Source organism: Salmo trutta, chromosome 9, assembly GCF_901001165.1.
Source record: "Salmo trutta chromosome 9, fSalTru1.1, whole genome shotgun sequence".
Lineage (NCBI taxonomy): Eukaryota > Metazoa > Chordata > Actinopteri > Salmoniformes > Salmonidae > Salmo > Salmo trutta.
The window spans coordinates 47,045,120-47,059,943 of NC_042965.1; the positions used below are offsets into that span (position 1 = coordinate 47,045,120).

The following is a 14,824-nucleotide window of genomic DNA, read 5'->3' on the forward strand; positions in this document are numbered from 1 at the left end:
GTTCTTCCACACTGATCGACAAACCATTTCTGTATGGACCTCGCTTTGTGCACGGGGGCATTGTCATGCTGACCCTAGCCAAAACCCTGAGAAACAGCCCCAGACCATTATTCCTCCTCCACCAAACTTTACAGTTTAAACGGTGCATTAGTGCAAGTAGCAGTCATCCGTCAAAACTAAATACATCCATCGGACTGCCAGATGTTAAAGCATGATTCATCATTCCAGAGAACGCGTTTCCACTGCTCCAGAGTCCGATGGCGGCGAGCTTTACACCACTCCAGCCGACGCTTGGCATTGCACATTGGTGATCTGTCAGTCACCACATTCTTATCGGCAGACTCAACAGCCTTGGTTTCTCAAATGACTGCCTCGCCTGGTTCATCAACAACTTCACAAAAAGAGTTCAGTGTGTCAAATCCGGACAACAGGCCCCTTCCATGATGCCTAAATGTTTTGGTACCCTTCCCCAGATCAGTGCCTCGACACAATCCTGTCTCGGAGCTCTACGGACAATTCCTTCAACCTCATGGCTTGGTTTTTGCTCTGACATGCACTGTCAACTGTAGGACCTTATATGTGCCTTTCCAAATCATGTCCAATCAATTGAATTGACCACAGGTGGACTGCAGTCAAGTTGTAGAAACATCTCAAGGATGATCAATGGAAACAGGATGAACCTGAGCTCAATTTAGAGTCTCATATGAAAGGGCCTGAATACTTATGTAAATAAGGTATCTTTTTTTTAAAAATTTAATACATTTGCAAACATTTCTAAAAACCTGTTTTCGCTTTGTCATTATGGGGAATTTTGTGTAGATTGATGAGGGAAAAAACATTTTATACATTTTAAAAAGGCTGTAACGTAACAAAATGTCTAAAATGTCAAGGGGTTTGAATACTTTCCAAATGCGCTGTATGCTGACATGTATTCATATGTTGACCAGTAACATGTTAATGGCAGTACCTATGAACATGTGAAGGTACTTACTGCCAGTAGGAAGATACAAAGATGATCTTTAGATGACCAGCCATCTTGACTGGGTCCTGGCTGGAGGTAAAGTTATCAGTCAGCCATCCTGTCTGGGTCCTGGCTGGAGGTAAAACTATCAGTCAGCCATCCTGTCTGGGTCCTGGCTGGAGGTATAGATATTAGTCAGCCATCCTGTCTGGGTCCTGGCTGGAGGTATAGATATTAGTCAGCCATCCTGTCTGGGTCCTGGCTGGAGGTATAGCTATTAGTCAGCCATCCTGTATGGTCCTGGCTGGAGGTATAGCTATTAGTCAGCCATCCTGTATGGTCCTGGTTGGAGGTATAGCTATTAGTCAGCCATCCTGTATGGTCCTGGCTGGAGGTATAGCTATTAGTCAGCCATCCTGTATGGTCCTGGCTGGAGGTATAGCTATTAGTCGGCCATCCTGTCTGCGTCTTGGCTGGAGGTATAGCTATTAGTCAGCCATCCTGTCTGGTGTAGTTGTATGTATTATGGATCCCCATTAGTTCCTGCCAAGGCAGCAGCTACTCTTCCTGGGGTTTATTATGGATCCCCATTAGTTCCTGCCAAGGCAGCAGCTACTCTTCCTGGGGTTTATTATGGATCCCCATTAGTTCCTGCCAAGGCAGCAGCTACTCTTCCTGGGGTTTATTATGGATCCCCATTAGTTCCTGCCAAGGCAGCAGCTACTCTTCCTGGGGTTTATTATGGATCCCCATTAGTTCCTGCCAAGGCAGCAGCTACTCTTCCTGGGGTTTATTATGGATCCCTATTAGTTATTGTCAAGGCAGCAGCTACTCTTCCTGGGGTTTATTATGGATCCTCATTAGTTCCTGCCAAGGCAACAGCTACTCTTCCTGGGGTTTATTATGGATCCCCATTAGTTCCTGCCAAGGCAGCAGCTACTCTTCCTGGGGTTTATTATGGATCCCTATTAGTTATTGTCAAGGCAGCAGCTACTCTTCCTGGGGTTTATTTTGGATCCCCATTAGTTCCTGCCAAGGCAGCAGCTACTCTTCCTGGTGACCTCTGGTGGCATGTCTTGTGGGGTATGCATGGGTGTCCGAGCTGTGTGCCAGTAGTTCAAACAGACAGCTCTGTAAAATACCTCTCACAAATACAAGTAGTGATGAAGTGTGGCGGATGAGTCAGAATTAGTTGGGTAACATAGATAATTAAGATGTCTTATCTGCATAATATGCTTTTGTTATATACTTGTTATTAGAATGTATCCCTTTGGACTCTGGTGTTGGCAGTTGCACTTCTTCCCTCACCTGGGGCCCAGTCCCCTGGGGCCCAGTCCCCTGGGGCCCAGTCCCCTGGGGCTCAGTCACCTGGGGCTCAGTCCCCTGGGGCCCAGTCACCTGGGGCTCAGACCTGGGACCCAGTCACCTGGGGGCCCAGTCACCTGGGGCTCAGTCACCTGGGGCCCAGTCACCTGGGGCCCAGTCACCTGGGGCCCAGTCACCTGGGGCCCAGTCACCTGGGGATCTGAGCGGAAACTCTGACTTGTGTGATAAGTTTGTCTCTCCTCATTTGATAGTAGAGAAATAAACCACCAAAGAAGTCAGTCTCTCCTCCACTTTGAGCCAGGAGAGATTTACATGTATATTATTCACATTAGCTCTCTGTGTACATTTATGGGCAGCTATGATAAAGTGTACTATATTACCTATTAGATCACTAAAAAATACAACTTTTACATTACCGTGTAGTTTACCAATTAAATGGTCTGATGGTGATGTGGATGTACTCAGTATACATATCCCGAAATAAAACTTTATTTTAAAATGTATTGGAGTGAGAATGTAATCTATTTTTGCTAAGATCTTGCTACCTGTCTATTTGTGGGAAAATCATCCTGATTAACTCATATCCCAGTTTACCATGATTAACTCTTTAGTCATATCCCAGTTTACCCTGATCAACTCTTTAGTCATATCCCAGTTTACCCTGATTAACTCTTTACTCATATCCCAGTTTACCCTGATTAACTCTTCAGTCATATCCCAGTGTAGGATAAAAAAAAATGTAAAAAAAATTAAATAGTATATTCTTCACAAATTATATCATAAATAGGACTGGTGGAGTTATGTCACACATGCAGCTAACAAACATATGAAAATGTCTGCCCTACCCAAAATTACAACCAACTAAATGCAGCATTACCACAAAAATGGAAGAGGAAAGTGGCAGGGGGAACATGTAAGGAACTTGTCTGTCAGTCCTGCATTAAAGACCATAATTGGTTAAAGATATTGTGATAAATAAAGTATACCAGTTCACAGCCGTGCCATATAGATTGCAAAATAGTTGTAAAGATTTGACGTTACCGATTCCATGGCATATGGTTTATGAATTGACACGCAAAACGAAGCCAGATTCAAAACTTTAAAATTGTTCCATTTAAATTATTATACAAAATTCTTGCAACCTATAGAATGTTATTTATATATGGAGGAATACAACCTTCCCAGCTCTGCAGATTTTGCTGTGAAGAGGCAGAATCATTAGATCATTTGTTTAGGTACTGTCCATATGTAGGTTGTTTTTGGTCACAGGTACAGCTGAAGAATTACAACATTTACCTGGAGCTAACTCTGCAGATAGCACTACTGGGGGATCTGATAACTCTGCAGATATCAGATCATCCAGTAGTGCTAACTCTGCAGATAGCACTACTGGGTGATCTGATAACTCTGCAGATAGCACTACTGGGTGATCTGATAACTCTGCAGATAGCACTACTGGGTGATCTGATAACTCTGCAGATAGCACTACTGGGTGATCTGATAACTCTGCAGATAGCACTACTGGGTGATCTGATAACTCTGCAGATAGCACTACTGGATGATCTGATAACTCTGCAGATAGCACTACTGGGTGATCTGATAACTCTGCAGATAGCACTACTGGGTGATCTGATAACCCTGCAGATAGCACTACTGGGTGATCTGATAACCCTGCAGATAGCACTACTGGGTGATCTGATAACCCTGCAGATAGCACTACTGGGGGATCTGATAACCCTGCAGATAGCACTACTGGGTGATCTGATAACCCTGCAGATAGCACTACTGGGGGATCTGATAACCCTGCAGATAGCACTACTGGGGGATGTGATAACCCTGCAGATAGCACTACTGGGGGATCTGATAACCCTGCAGATAGCACTACTGGGGGATCTGATAACTCTGCAGATAGCAGGAAAAGCATTCCAGGTGAAGCTGGTTGAGAGAATGCCAAGAGTACGCAAAGCTGTCATCAAGGCTACTTAGAAGATTCTCAAATATAAAATATATTTTGTTTAACACTTTTTTGGTTACTACATGATTTCACATGTGTTATTTCATAGTTTTGATGTCTTCACTATTATTCTACAATGTAGAAAATAGTAAAAATAAAGAAAAACCCTAGAATGAGTAGCTGTTCTAAAACTTTTGAACGGTAGTGTGGTGTGTGTATATATATATATATAAGCTAATTTTTGTCCATTAAAATAACATCAAATTGATCAGAAATACAGTGTAGATATTGTTAATGTTGTAAATGACTATTGTAGGTGGAAACGGCAGATTTTTAATGGAATATCTACATAGGCGTATAGAGGCCCATTATCAGCAACCATCACTCCTGTGTTCCAATGGCACGTTGTGTTAGCTAATCCAAGTTTATCATTTTAAAAGGCTAATTGATCATTAGAAAATACTTTAAACACCAATCTCAACGTCAACAGTGAAGAGGCGACTCCGGGATGCTTGGCCTTCTAGGCAGTGTTGCAAAGAAAAATCCATATCGCAGACTGGCCAATAAAAAGAAAAGATTAAGACGGGCAAAAGAACACAGACACTGGACAGAGATACAGATATACATGTCATGAATAGAGTGTAACAATGTGTCCTCCTGAACGTGAGTGAGTGAGTGAGTTTGTACCCAGGATGTGGTTCAGCTGTGTGTGTGTGTGTGTGTGTGTGTGTACCCAGGATGTGGTTGAGCTGTGTGTGTGTGTGTACCCAGGATGTGGTTCAGCTGTGTGTGTGTGTACCCAGGATGTGGTTCAGCTGTGTGTGTGTGTACCCAGGATGTGGTTCAGCTGTGTGTGTGTGTGTGTGTGTGTGTGTACCCAGGATGTGGTTCAGCTGTGTGTGTGTGTGTGTGTGTGTGTGTGTGTGTGTGTGTGGTGTGTGGTGTGTGGTGTGTATATATATATATATATACCCAGGATGTGGTTCAGCTGGTCCAGGTAGTGCTTCCCAGGGAAGATGGGTCTATTGGAGTGTGTGTGTGTGTGTGTGTGTGTGTGTGTGTGTGTGTATATATACCCAGGATGTGGTTCAGCTGGTCCAGGTAGTGCTTCCCAGGGAAGATGGGTCTATTGGAGAGCATTTCAGCCAGGATGCAGCCCACAGACCAGATATCAATAGACTTGGTGTAACCCTGAAAGAGAGGCTCGCATTAATACAGCAGATACATGTAGTAACCTCTGGTATTAATACAGCAGATACATGTAGTAACCTCCGGCATTAACACAGCGGATACATGTAGTAACCTCTAGCATTAATACAGCAGATACATGTAGGAACCTCTGGTATTAATACAGCAGATACATGTAGTAACCTCTGGTATTAATACAGCAGATACATGTAGTAACCTCTAGCATTAATACAGCAGATACATGTAGCAACCTCTGGTATTAATACAGCAGATACATGTAGTAACCTCTAGTATTAATACAGCAGATACATGTAGTACCCCCTAGTATTAATACAGCAGCTACATGCACTAACATCTAGTATTAATACAGCAGATACATGTAGTAACCTCTAGCATTAATACAGCAGATACATGTAGTAACCTCTAGCATTAATACGGCAGATACATGTAGGAACCTCTGGTATTAATACAGCAGTACATGTCCCCTGGCTGTAGTAACCTCTAGTATTAATACAGCAGATACATGTAGTAACCTCTAGCATTAATACAGCAGATACATGTAGTAACCTCTAGCATTAATACAGCAGATACATGTAGTAACCTCTAGCATTAATACAGCAGATACATGTAGTAACCTCTAGCATTAATACAGCAGATACATGTAGTAACCTCTATCAATAATACAGCAGATACATGTAGTAACCTCTAGTAATAATACAGCAGGTACATGTAGTAACCTCTAGTAATAATACAGCAGGTACATGTAGTAACCTCTAGTAATAATACAGCAGGTACATGTAGTAACCTCTAGTATTAATACAGCAGATACATGTAGTAACCTCTAGCATTAATACAGCAGATACATGTAGTAACCTCTAGCATTAATACGGCAGATACATGTAGGAACCTCTGGTATTAATACAGCAGTACATGTCCCCTGGCTGTAGTAACCTCTAGTATTAATACAGCAGATACATGTAGTAACCTCTAGCATTAATACAGCAGATACATGTAGTAACCTCTAGCATTAATACAGCAGATACATGTAGTAACCTCTAGCATTAATACAGCAGATACATGTAGTAACCTCTAGCATTAATACAGCAGATACATGTAGTAACCTCTAGCATTAATACAGCAGATACATGTAGTAACCTCTAGCAATAATACAGCAGGTACATGTAGTAACCTCTAGCAATAATACAGCAGGTACATGTAGTAACCTCTAGTAATAATACAGCAGGTACATGTAGTAACCTCTAGTATTAATACAGCAGATACATGTAGTAACCTCTAGTATTAATACAGCAAATACATGTAGTAACCTCTAGTATTAATACAGCAGATACATGTAGTAACCTCCAGTATTAATACAGCAGATACATGTAGTAACCTCCAGTATTAATACAGCAGATACATGTCCCCTGGCTGTAGGAACCTCTAGTATCAATACAGCAGGTACATGTCCCCTGGCTGTAGGAACCTCTAGTATTAATACAGCAGGTGCATGTAGTAACCTCTAGTATTAATACAGCAGATACATGTAGTAACCTCTAGTATTAATACAGCAGATACATGTCCCCTCTATTACGGAGGAGCAGTGTAGACTAATACGGGGGGGGGGGGGGGTAGTGTAGACTAATACGGGGGGGGGGGTAGTGTAGACTAATACGGGGGGGTAGTGTAGACTAATACGGGGGGGGGGGGGGGGGGTAGTGTCTCCTGTATCCCTGACCAGGCTCTAGAACACGTCTCCTGTATTCCTGACCAGGCTGTAGAACACGTCTCCTGTATTCCTGACCCTGACCAGGCTCTAGAACATGCCTCCTGTATTCCTGACCCTGACCAGGCTGTAGAACACGTCTCCTGTATTCCTGACCAGGCTCTAGAACACATCTCCTGTATTCCTGACCCTGACCAGGCTCCAGAACATGTCTCCTGTATTCCTGACCCTGACCAGGCTCTAGAACACGTCTCCTGTATTCCTGACCCTGACCAGGCTCTAGAACACGTCTCCTGTATTCCTGACCCTGACCAGGCTCTAGAACACGTCTCCTGTATTCCTGACCCTGACCAGGCTCTAGAACATGTCTCCTGTATTCCTGACCCTGACCAGGCTCCAGAACATGTCTCCTGTATTCCTGACCAGGCTCTAGAACACGTCTCCTCCATATTTAGCACAACTCTTTAAAACAATTCAGAGTTTTTCATCCGAACTATCGTAACTCATTCAGATGAAAAATCTGGCCTGGGCCAACGTAAGAAAAAACGACTGTAGTGGAACGAAAATCTTTTGAATAACAGATGTATCATCATAATTAAGAAAGCTAAATCAAGCTACTTTTTAAACTCTCCATTTTTACTGCAGCTCTCCTCCCACTTAATGATGAATGATTAACCTGACGATCACACGTAGCACTATGCCCCAAGGTGTGGATACGGACCATGTTCTCCCTCTAACCTGACCCCAAGGTGTGGACAGGGTCTCCCTCTAACCTGACCCCAAGGTGTGGACAGGGTCTCCCTCTAACCTGACCCCAAGGTGTGGACAGGGTCTCCCTCTAACCTGACCCCAAGGTGTGGACAGGGTCTCCCTCTAACCTGACCCCAAGGTGTGGACAGGGACTCCCTCTAACCTGACCCCAAGGTGTGGACAGGGTCTCCCTCTAACCTGACCCCAAGGTGTGGACAGGGTCTCCCTCTAACCTGACCCCAAGGTGTGGACAGGGTCTCCCTCTAACCTGACCCCAAGGTGTGGACAGGGACTCCCTCTAACCTGACCCCAAGGTGTGGACAGGGTCTCCCTCTAACCTGACCCCAAGGTGTGGACAGGGTCTCCCTCTAACCTGACCCCAAGGTGTGGACAGGGACTCCCTCTAACCTGACCCCAAGGTGTGGACAGGGTCTCCCTCTAACCTGACCCCAAGGTGTGGACAGGGTCTCCCTCTAACCTGACCCCAAGGTGTGGACAGGGTCTCCCTCTAACCTGACCCCAAGGTGTGGACAGGGTCTCCCTCTAACCTGACCCCAAGGTGTGGACAGGGTCTCCCTCTAACCTGACCCCAAGGTGTGGACAGGGCCCATGTTCTCCCTCTAACCTGACCCCAAGGTGTGGACAGGGTCTCCCTCTAACCTGACCCCAAGGTGTGGACAGGGCCCATGTTCTCCCTCTAACCTGACCCCAAGGTGTGGATACGGACCTAACGATGATATCTGGTGGTGAACCTTGTGCCCCATTTCTAAACTTTCTTGCCTAGCTAAAATATTATAATCCTTGATTAATTCTCAGCTAAGATCTTTCTTATCTTTGAAATGTCAGTCAGTGCTACGACCTGGTCTAAAACATATCTCTGCTGCATCCCTAGTTATAAATGATGTGGTTAACTGTATGGATAAAAGGCAATATTGTCCTCTTCACAGACCTGTCAAAGGCTTTCAATACGGTTGGTCCCTGACTGCTGATTCAGAGGCTTTCAATACGGTTGGTCACTGACAGCTGATTCAGAGGCTTTCAATACGGTTGGTCACTGACTGCTGATTCAGAGGCTTTCAATACGGTTGGTCCCTGACTGCTGATTCAGAGGCTTTCCTCCATTTGCCTTGACCAGGCTGCATGTAACTGGTTTAAAAATGACTTGACAGATTGAACTCAATGTATATCCACTGATGGTGTTAAATCGGGGTTCGTGGGGGGCATCCCGAGTGGCGCAGTGGTCTAAGACACTGCAACGCAGTGCTAGACGCGTCACTACAGACCTGGGTTCGATCCCGGGCTGTGTCATTATCGGTCGTGATCGGTAGTCCCATGCGTCGTCCTGATTAGTGGAGGGTTTGGCTTTATTTGGCTCATCGCGCTCTAGCGACTATTTGTGGCGGGCCGGGCGCCTGCAGGCTGACCCCGTCGTCAGTTGAACGGTGTTTCCTCTGGCACGTTGGTGCGGCTGGCTTCCGGGTGTTAAGGACCGCGGTTTGGCGGGTCATGTTGTTTCAGAGGACGCATAACTCGACCTTCACCTCCGGAGCCCGTTGCGGAGTTACAGCGATGAGACAAAATTAAAATTGTAGAGAAAAAAATATATACATTTAAAAAAGTCCCACTGTACCCAACATCATTACTAAACTCATTACTAAACTCATTACTAAACTCATTACTAGACAAACGAGTTACCAGACCCGATCTCAGGGATGGCCAACTGGAAATTCCATTGGTCTCTACTGAGTCAGATTTTAGTTTTCTTGCACCTTATTTGTGGAACAACCTTCCAAACGTTCTTCAATGTGATGCCTTTAGGGCAATTCAGAAAGCTGAATGAGGACCTTATTACTGATCAATGTGTTTATGACTAGTTCTTTCTGCTTACATTTTCTATTTATATTTATATGTGTTTTTCTTTCTGCTTGCATTTTGATGTGTGTAATTTCTGTAATTCGGACTCCCTGATAAAATAAAAGGTTAAATAAATAAAAATGTCTCTGTCCAGTATGAAATAAGTTTGCATTGGGTCATGGTAACCACCTAACTAGCATTAGCGCAATGAGTGGAAGTCTACAGGAACAGTTAGCATGCACGCTTTAAAACAGCAACATTTTAGTCTATTAGCTAGAAAGGTATGTTAGTGTTTACACTTCCTCTTCCAATAAACTGTGGGAAGGTCAACATAATGAAACTGTCCAACAATTCTATTCCTTTTACACGTTGAACACTTCTACTTTCATTAGATAAGACAAGATGTGATCAATATTTTTACTAACATATGATCGCAGTCCCTGGGTCACCGGTTTGCCTGGGCAAGGATAAGGTTGAAAACACACTGGTCTAGTGTCATGGTGTGGTGCAGTGAGATATTGCATTTATCTGTCTGACCACCAGGTGGCGCTAACCTTGGAGTTGAGCATGATCTCAGGCGCCCGGTACCAGCGAGTCGCTACGTACTCCGTCAGGAAGCCCGTGTGGTCGTGGTCTGGGTCAGCCACACGCGCCAGACCGAAGTCGCAGATCTAAGGAGAGAGAAGAGCAGGATGTTAGTGAAGAGAACAGCGGGGGGGCAGCAGCGAGCAGGAGGGGGGAGAGAGCAGCAGCAAGCAGGAGGGGGGAGAGAGAGCAGGGGGGGAGAGAGAGCAGAAGGGGGGAGAGAGAGCAGAAGGGGGGAGAGAGAGCAGAAGGGGGGGAGAGAGAGCAGAAGGGGGGAGAGAGAGCAGAAGGGGGGAGAGAGAGCAGAAGGGGGGGGGAGAGCAGAAGGGGGGAGAGAGAGCAGAAGGGGGGGGAGAGAGCAGAAGGGGGGGGAGAGAGCAGAAGGGGGGGAGAGAGCAGAAGGGGGGAGAGAGCAGAAGGGGGGGAGAGCAGAAGGGGGGGAGAGCAGAAGGGGGAGAGCAGAAGGGGGGGGGAGGGGGGGAGAGCAGAAGGGGGGGGGGAGAGCAGCAGCGAGCAGGAGGGGAGGAAAGAGCAGAATGAAAGGAGAGAAAGGGAACATCGGAGGGGACGGAGGAGGGTTTAGAGGAAATCTCAACATGGAAAATGCCAAAGCACTTAAAGTAGGGGACATGGCATATGTAACAGCACAGCATTTGTAGCTGACTGCTTGTAGGAGCTGATTTCCCAGACTAAACCTAGTGCTGGAATAAAGATTCTCCATTAAGCAATCGTTTTAGACCCAGACAGTGTCCCGGAAACTGGTCCAAAGTGTAGTATTATTACCGATTACCTTTAGGTTAGGGGTAAAGGTTAGTTACTTTGAGGTCGCAGATGGAATTCAGGAGCAGGTTGGAGGGCTTTAGGTCAAGGTGCAGGACGTTAGGGGTTAGGGCAGCTGTTCCCAAACTCGGGGTCGTGACTCCATGTAGTGAAATTGTATTATACACTCAACACAAATATAAAACGCAACATGTAAAGTGTTGGTCCCATGTTTCATGAGCTGAAATAAAAGATCCCAGAAACGTTCCATAAACACAGAAAGCTTATTTCTCTCAAATTGTGTACACAAATTTGTTTACATCCCTGTTAGTGAGCATTTCTCCTTTGCCAAGATAATCCATCCACTTGACAGGTGTGGCATATCAAGAAGCTGATTAAACAGCATGATCATTACACAGGTGCACCTTGTGCTGGGGGCAATAAAAAGGCCACTAAAATGTTCAGTTTTGCCACACAATACAATGCCAGAGGTCTCAAGTTTTGAGGAATCGTCATATTGGCATACTGACAGCAGGAACGTCCACCAGAGTTGTTGCCAGATCATTTAATGTTAATTTCTCTACCATAAGCCACCTCCGTCATTTTAGAGAATTTGGCGGTAAGTCCAACCGGGCCTCACAACCACAGACAACGTGTGGGCGAGCGGTTTGCTGATGTCAACGTTGTGAACAGAGTTTCCCATGGTGGAGGTGGGGTTATGGTATGGACAGGCATAAGCTACGGACAACCAACACAACTGCATTTTATAGATGGTAATTTGAATGCACAGAGATACTGTGATGAGATCCTGAGGCCTATTATCGTGCCATTCATCCACTACCATCACCTCATGTTTCAGCATGGTAATGCACAGCCCCTGGATGCAGTCCATCACAGTGCCATCCGTTTTGTCACCAAAGCCCCATATACTACCCACCACTGCGACCTGTATGCTCTTGTCGGCTGGCCCTCGCTACATATTCGTCACCAAACCCACTGGCTCCAGGTCATCTATAAGTCTTTGCTAGGTAAAGCCCCGCCTTATGTCAGCTCACTGGTCACCATAACAACACCCACTCGTAGCACTCGCTCCAGCAGGTACATTTCAATGGTCACCCCCAAAGCCAATTCCTCCTTTGGCCGCCTTTCCTTCCAGTACTCTGCTGCCAATGACTGGAACGAACTGCAAAAATCACTGAAGCTGGAGACTCATATCTCCCTCACTAACTTTAAGCACCAGCTGTCAGAGCAGCTCACAGATCACTGCACCTGTACATAGCCCATCTGTAAACAGCCCATCCAACTACCTCATCCCCATACTGTATTTATTTATTTATCTTGCTCCTTTGCACCCCAGTATCTCTACTTGCACATTCATCTTCTGCACATCTACCATTCCAGTGTTTAATTGCTATATCGTAATTACTTCGCCACCATGGCCTATTTATTGCCTTACCTCCCTTATCCTACCTCATTTGCACACACTGTATATAGACTTTCTTTCTATTGTATTATTGACTGTATGTTTGTTTTACTCCATGTGTAACTCTGTGTTGTTGTTTGTGTCAAACTGCTTTGCTTTATCTTGGCCAGGTCGCAGTTGTAAATGAGAACTTGTTCTCAACTAGCCTACCTGGTTAAATAAAGGACTTGTTCTCAACTGGCCTACCTGGTTAAATAAAGGACTTGTTCTCAACTGGCCTACCTGGTTAAATAAAGGACTTGTTCTCAACTGGCCTACCTGGTTAAATAAAGGACTTGTTCTCAACTGGCCTACCTGGTTAAATAAAGGACTTGTTCTCAACTGGCCTACCTGGTTAAATAAAGGACTTGTTCTCAACTGGCCTACCTGGTTAAATAAAGGACTAGTTCTCAACTGGCCACCTGGTTAAATAAAGGACTTGTTCTCAACTGGCCTACCTGGTTAAATAAAGGACTAGTTCTCAACTGGCCTACCTGGTTAAATAAAGGACTAGTTCTCAACTGGCCTACCTGGTTAAATAAAGGTGAATTAAACCAATTAAAAAGGGGTTCAGTGTGCTGCATGGCTATATTGGGATAGAATGGTGGGTTTTGCACAGACAGGGCTCATCTACGGCGGGACGGCGGGACGGCCACTACTCTCTAGATATGGATGAGTCTCTCTCTGCCATACGGACTCATTGTAATGCTAAACCCACTGAGCTATAAACAGATACACCGAGAGCAACTGGAGGCAAAACAGCTGAGCACACAACTCCTTGAGATATACTGCAGCAGGTAAACTACATCCAGGATGTTTGAAAAACTGAGAGAGGAGATATGATCAGTGCATGACAATGTTCTGTTTCGCACAGAGGCTCGGTGGTTAGAGGGGGAGAGAGTTGGAAATAGTTTTTTAATTGAGGAACTGTAAAAATATATATTTTTTAAAATAAAGACTTGATATTCTGTGTGATGAATGTAAAATGTCCTCTTGACTATGTAACTGAATGTAAGCATGCAGAGGAAATATAAAAACATTCTACAGATTGAGAGGAAATAACTCTTACTGGAGAAAGTCTTGTCAAAAGCAAACCATGTCACCCCTTCCCTTGGCTGTACCAGTATCTAACAGACAACAGCGTCGGTGAGTGTCCCACCTCCAAACGCTTGGAAGAGCACCATGCTCCCCTTCCCTTGGCTGTACCAGTATCTAACAGACAACAGCGTCGGTGAGTGTCCCACCTCCAAACGCTTGGAAGAGCACCATGCTCCCCTTCCCTTGGCTGTACCAGTATCTAACAGACAACAGCGTCGGTGAGTGTCCCACCTCCAAACGCTTGGAAGAGCACCATGCTCCCCTTCCCTTGGCTGTACCAGTATCTAACAGACAACAGCGTCGGTGAGTGTCCCACCTCCAAACGCTTGGAAGAGCACCATGCCACCCTTCCCTTGGCTGTACCAGTATCTAACAGACAACAGCGTCGGTGAGTGTCCCACCTCCAAACGCTTGGAAGAGCACCATGCCACCCTTCCCATGGCTGTAGTTAGCGCTAGTAGAATTAGCACTGCGTTCCAACAATTCTTGCTAAAGTGAATTTTTTAAAAAGTCAAGCGATGAAATACATAAAGCCATGTTTAACACTAAGACACGATCGATGAAAGTAACTAATCAGAAAGATGAAGTAGATGTAAGTAGATGGAGTAGATGTAAGTAGATGGAGTAGATGAAGTAGATGGAGTAGATGGAAGTAGATGGAGTAGATGGAGTAGATGAAGTAGATGTAAGTAGATGGAGTAGATGTAAGTAGATGGAGTAGATGGAGTAGATGGAAGTAGATGGAGTAGATGGAGTAGATGGAGTAGATGAAGTAGATGGAAGTAGATGGAAGTAGATGTAGTAGATGGAGTAGATGGAGTAGATGGAGTAGATGTATAATAACATCTGGATTTGATCAAATGAAGTTGGATCTTAGCCATTTCTTTTTTAGTTGGACTTAACATTTAGTGTTTCACAAACACTAATACATTAAGTATATTATACGTAAAAATACATCATGTTGGAAATACTCAAAAGCTGATGCAAATAGTTGCCTATTTTTTGCTTTTTTAAAGTGGAACTACCACAATATTTGTTTTACAGTGTGGTCCCCTTCACCAGATCGTATCTGTGTGAAGCTGGATTCCGCGTTCTCGTCGGCATTACAACCAAATATGGATCCAGGTTGGACGAGGAGAGCACTGTCGACCACGCCCCCTGATT

The 14,824-nt window shown here is 44.8% G+C and overlaps 1 protein-coding gene across 1 annotated transcript in view; it reads right to left on the reverse strand.

Annotated features, from left to right (window-relative positions):
• The window catches only part of LOC115200671 (mitogen-activated protein kinase 1), a 52,202-nt gene that overhangs the window by 10,745 nt on the left and 26,633 nt on the right, over window positions 1-14,824 (reverse strand). Inside the window, exons 4-5 of the mRNA XM_029763884.1 lie at window positions 10,311-10,427; window positions 5,318-5,432 (exon numbers count right to left, since the gene is read on the reverse strand). Of these exons, the coding sequence (XP_029619744.1) occupies window positions 5,318-5,432; window positions 10,311-10,427 (232 nt within the window). The remainder of the gene's footprint in view (window positions 1-5,317; window positions 5,433-10,310; window positions 10,428-14,824) is intronic.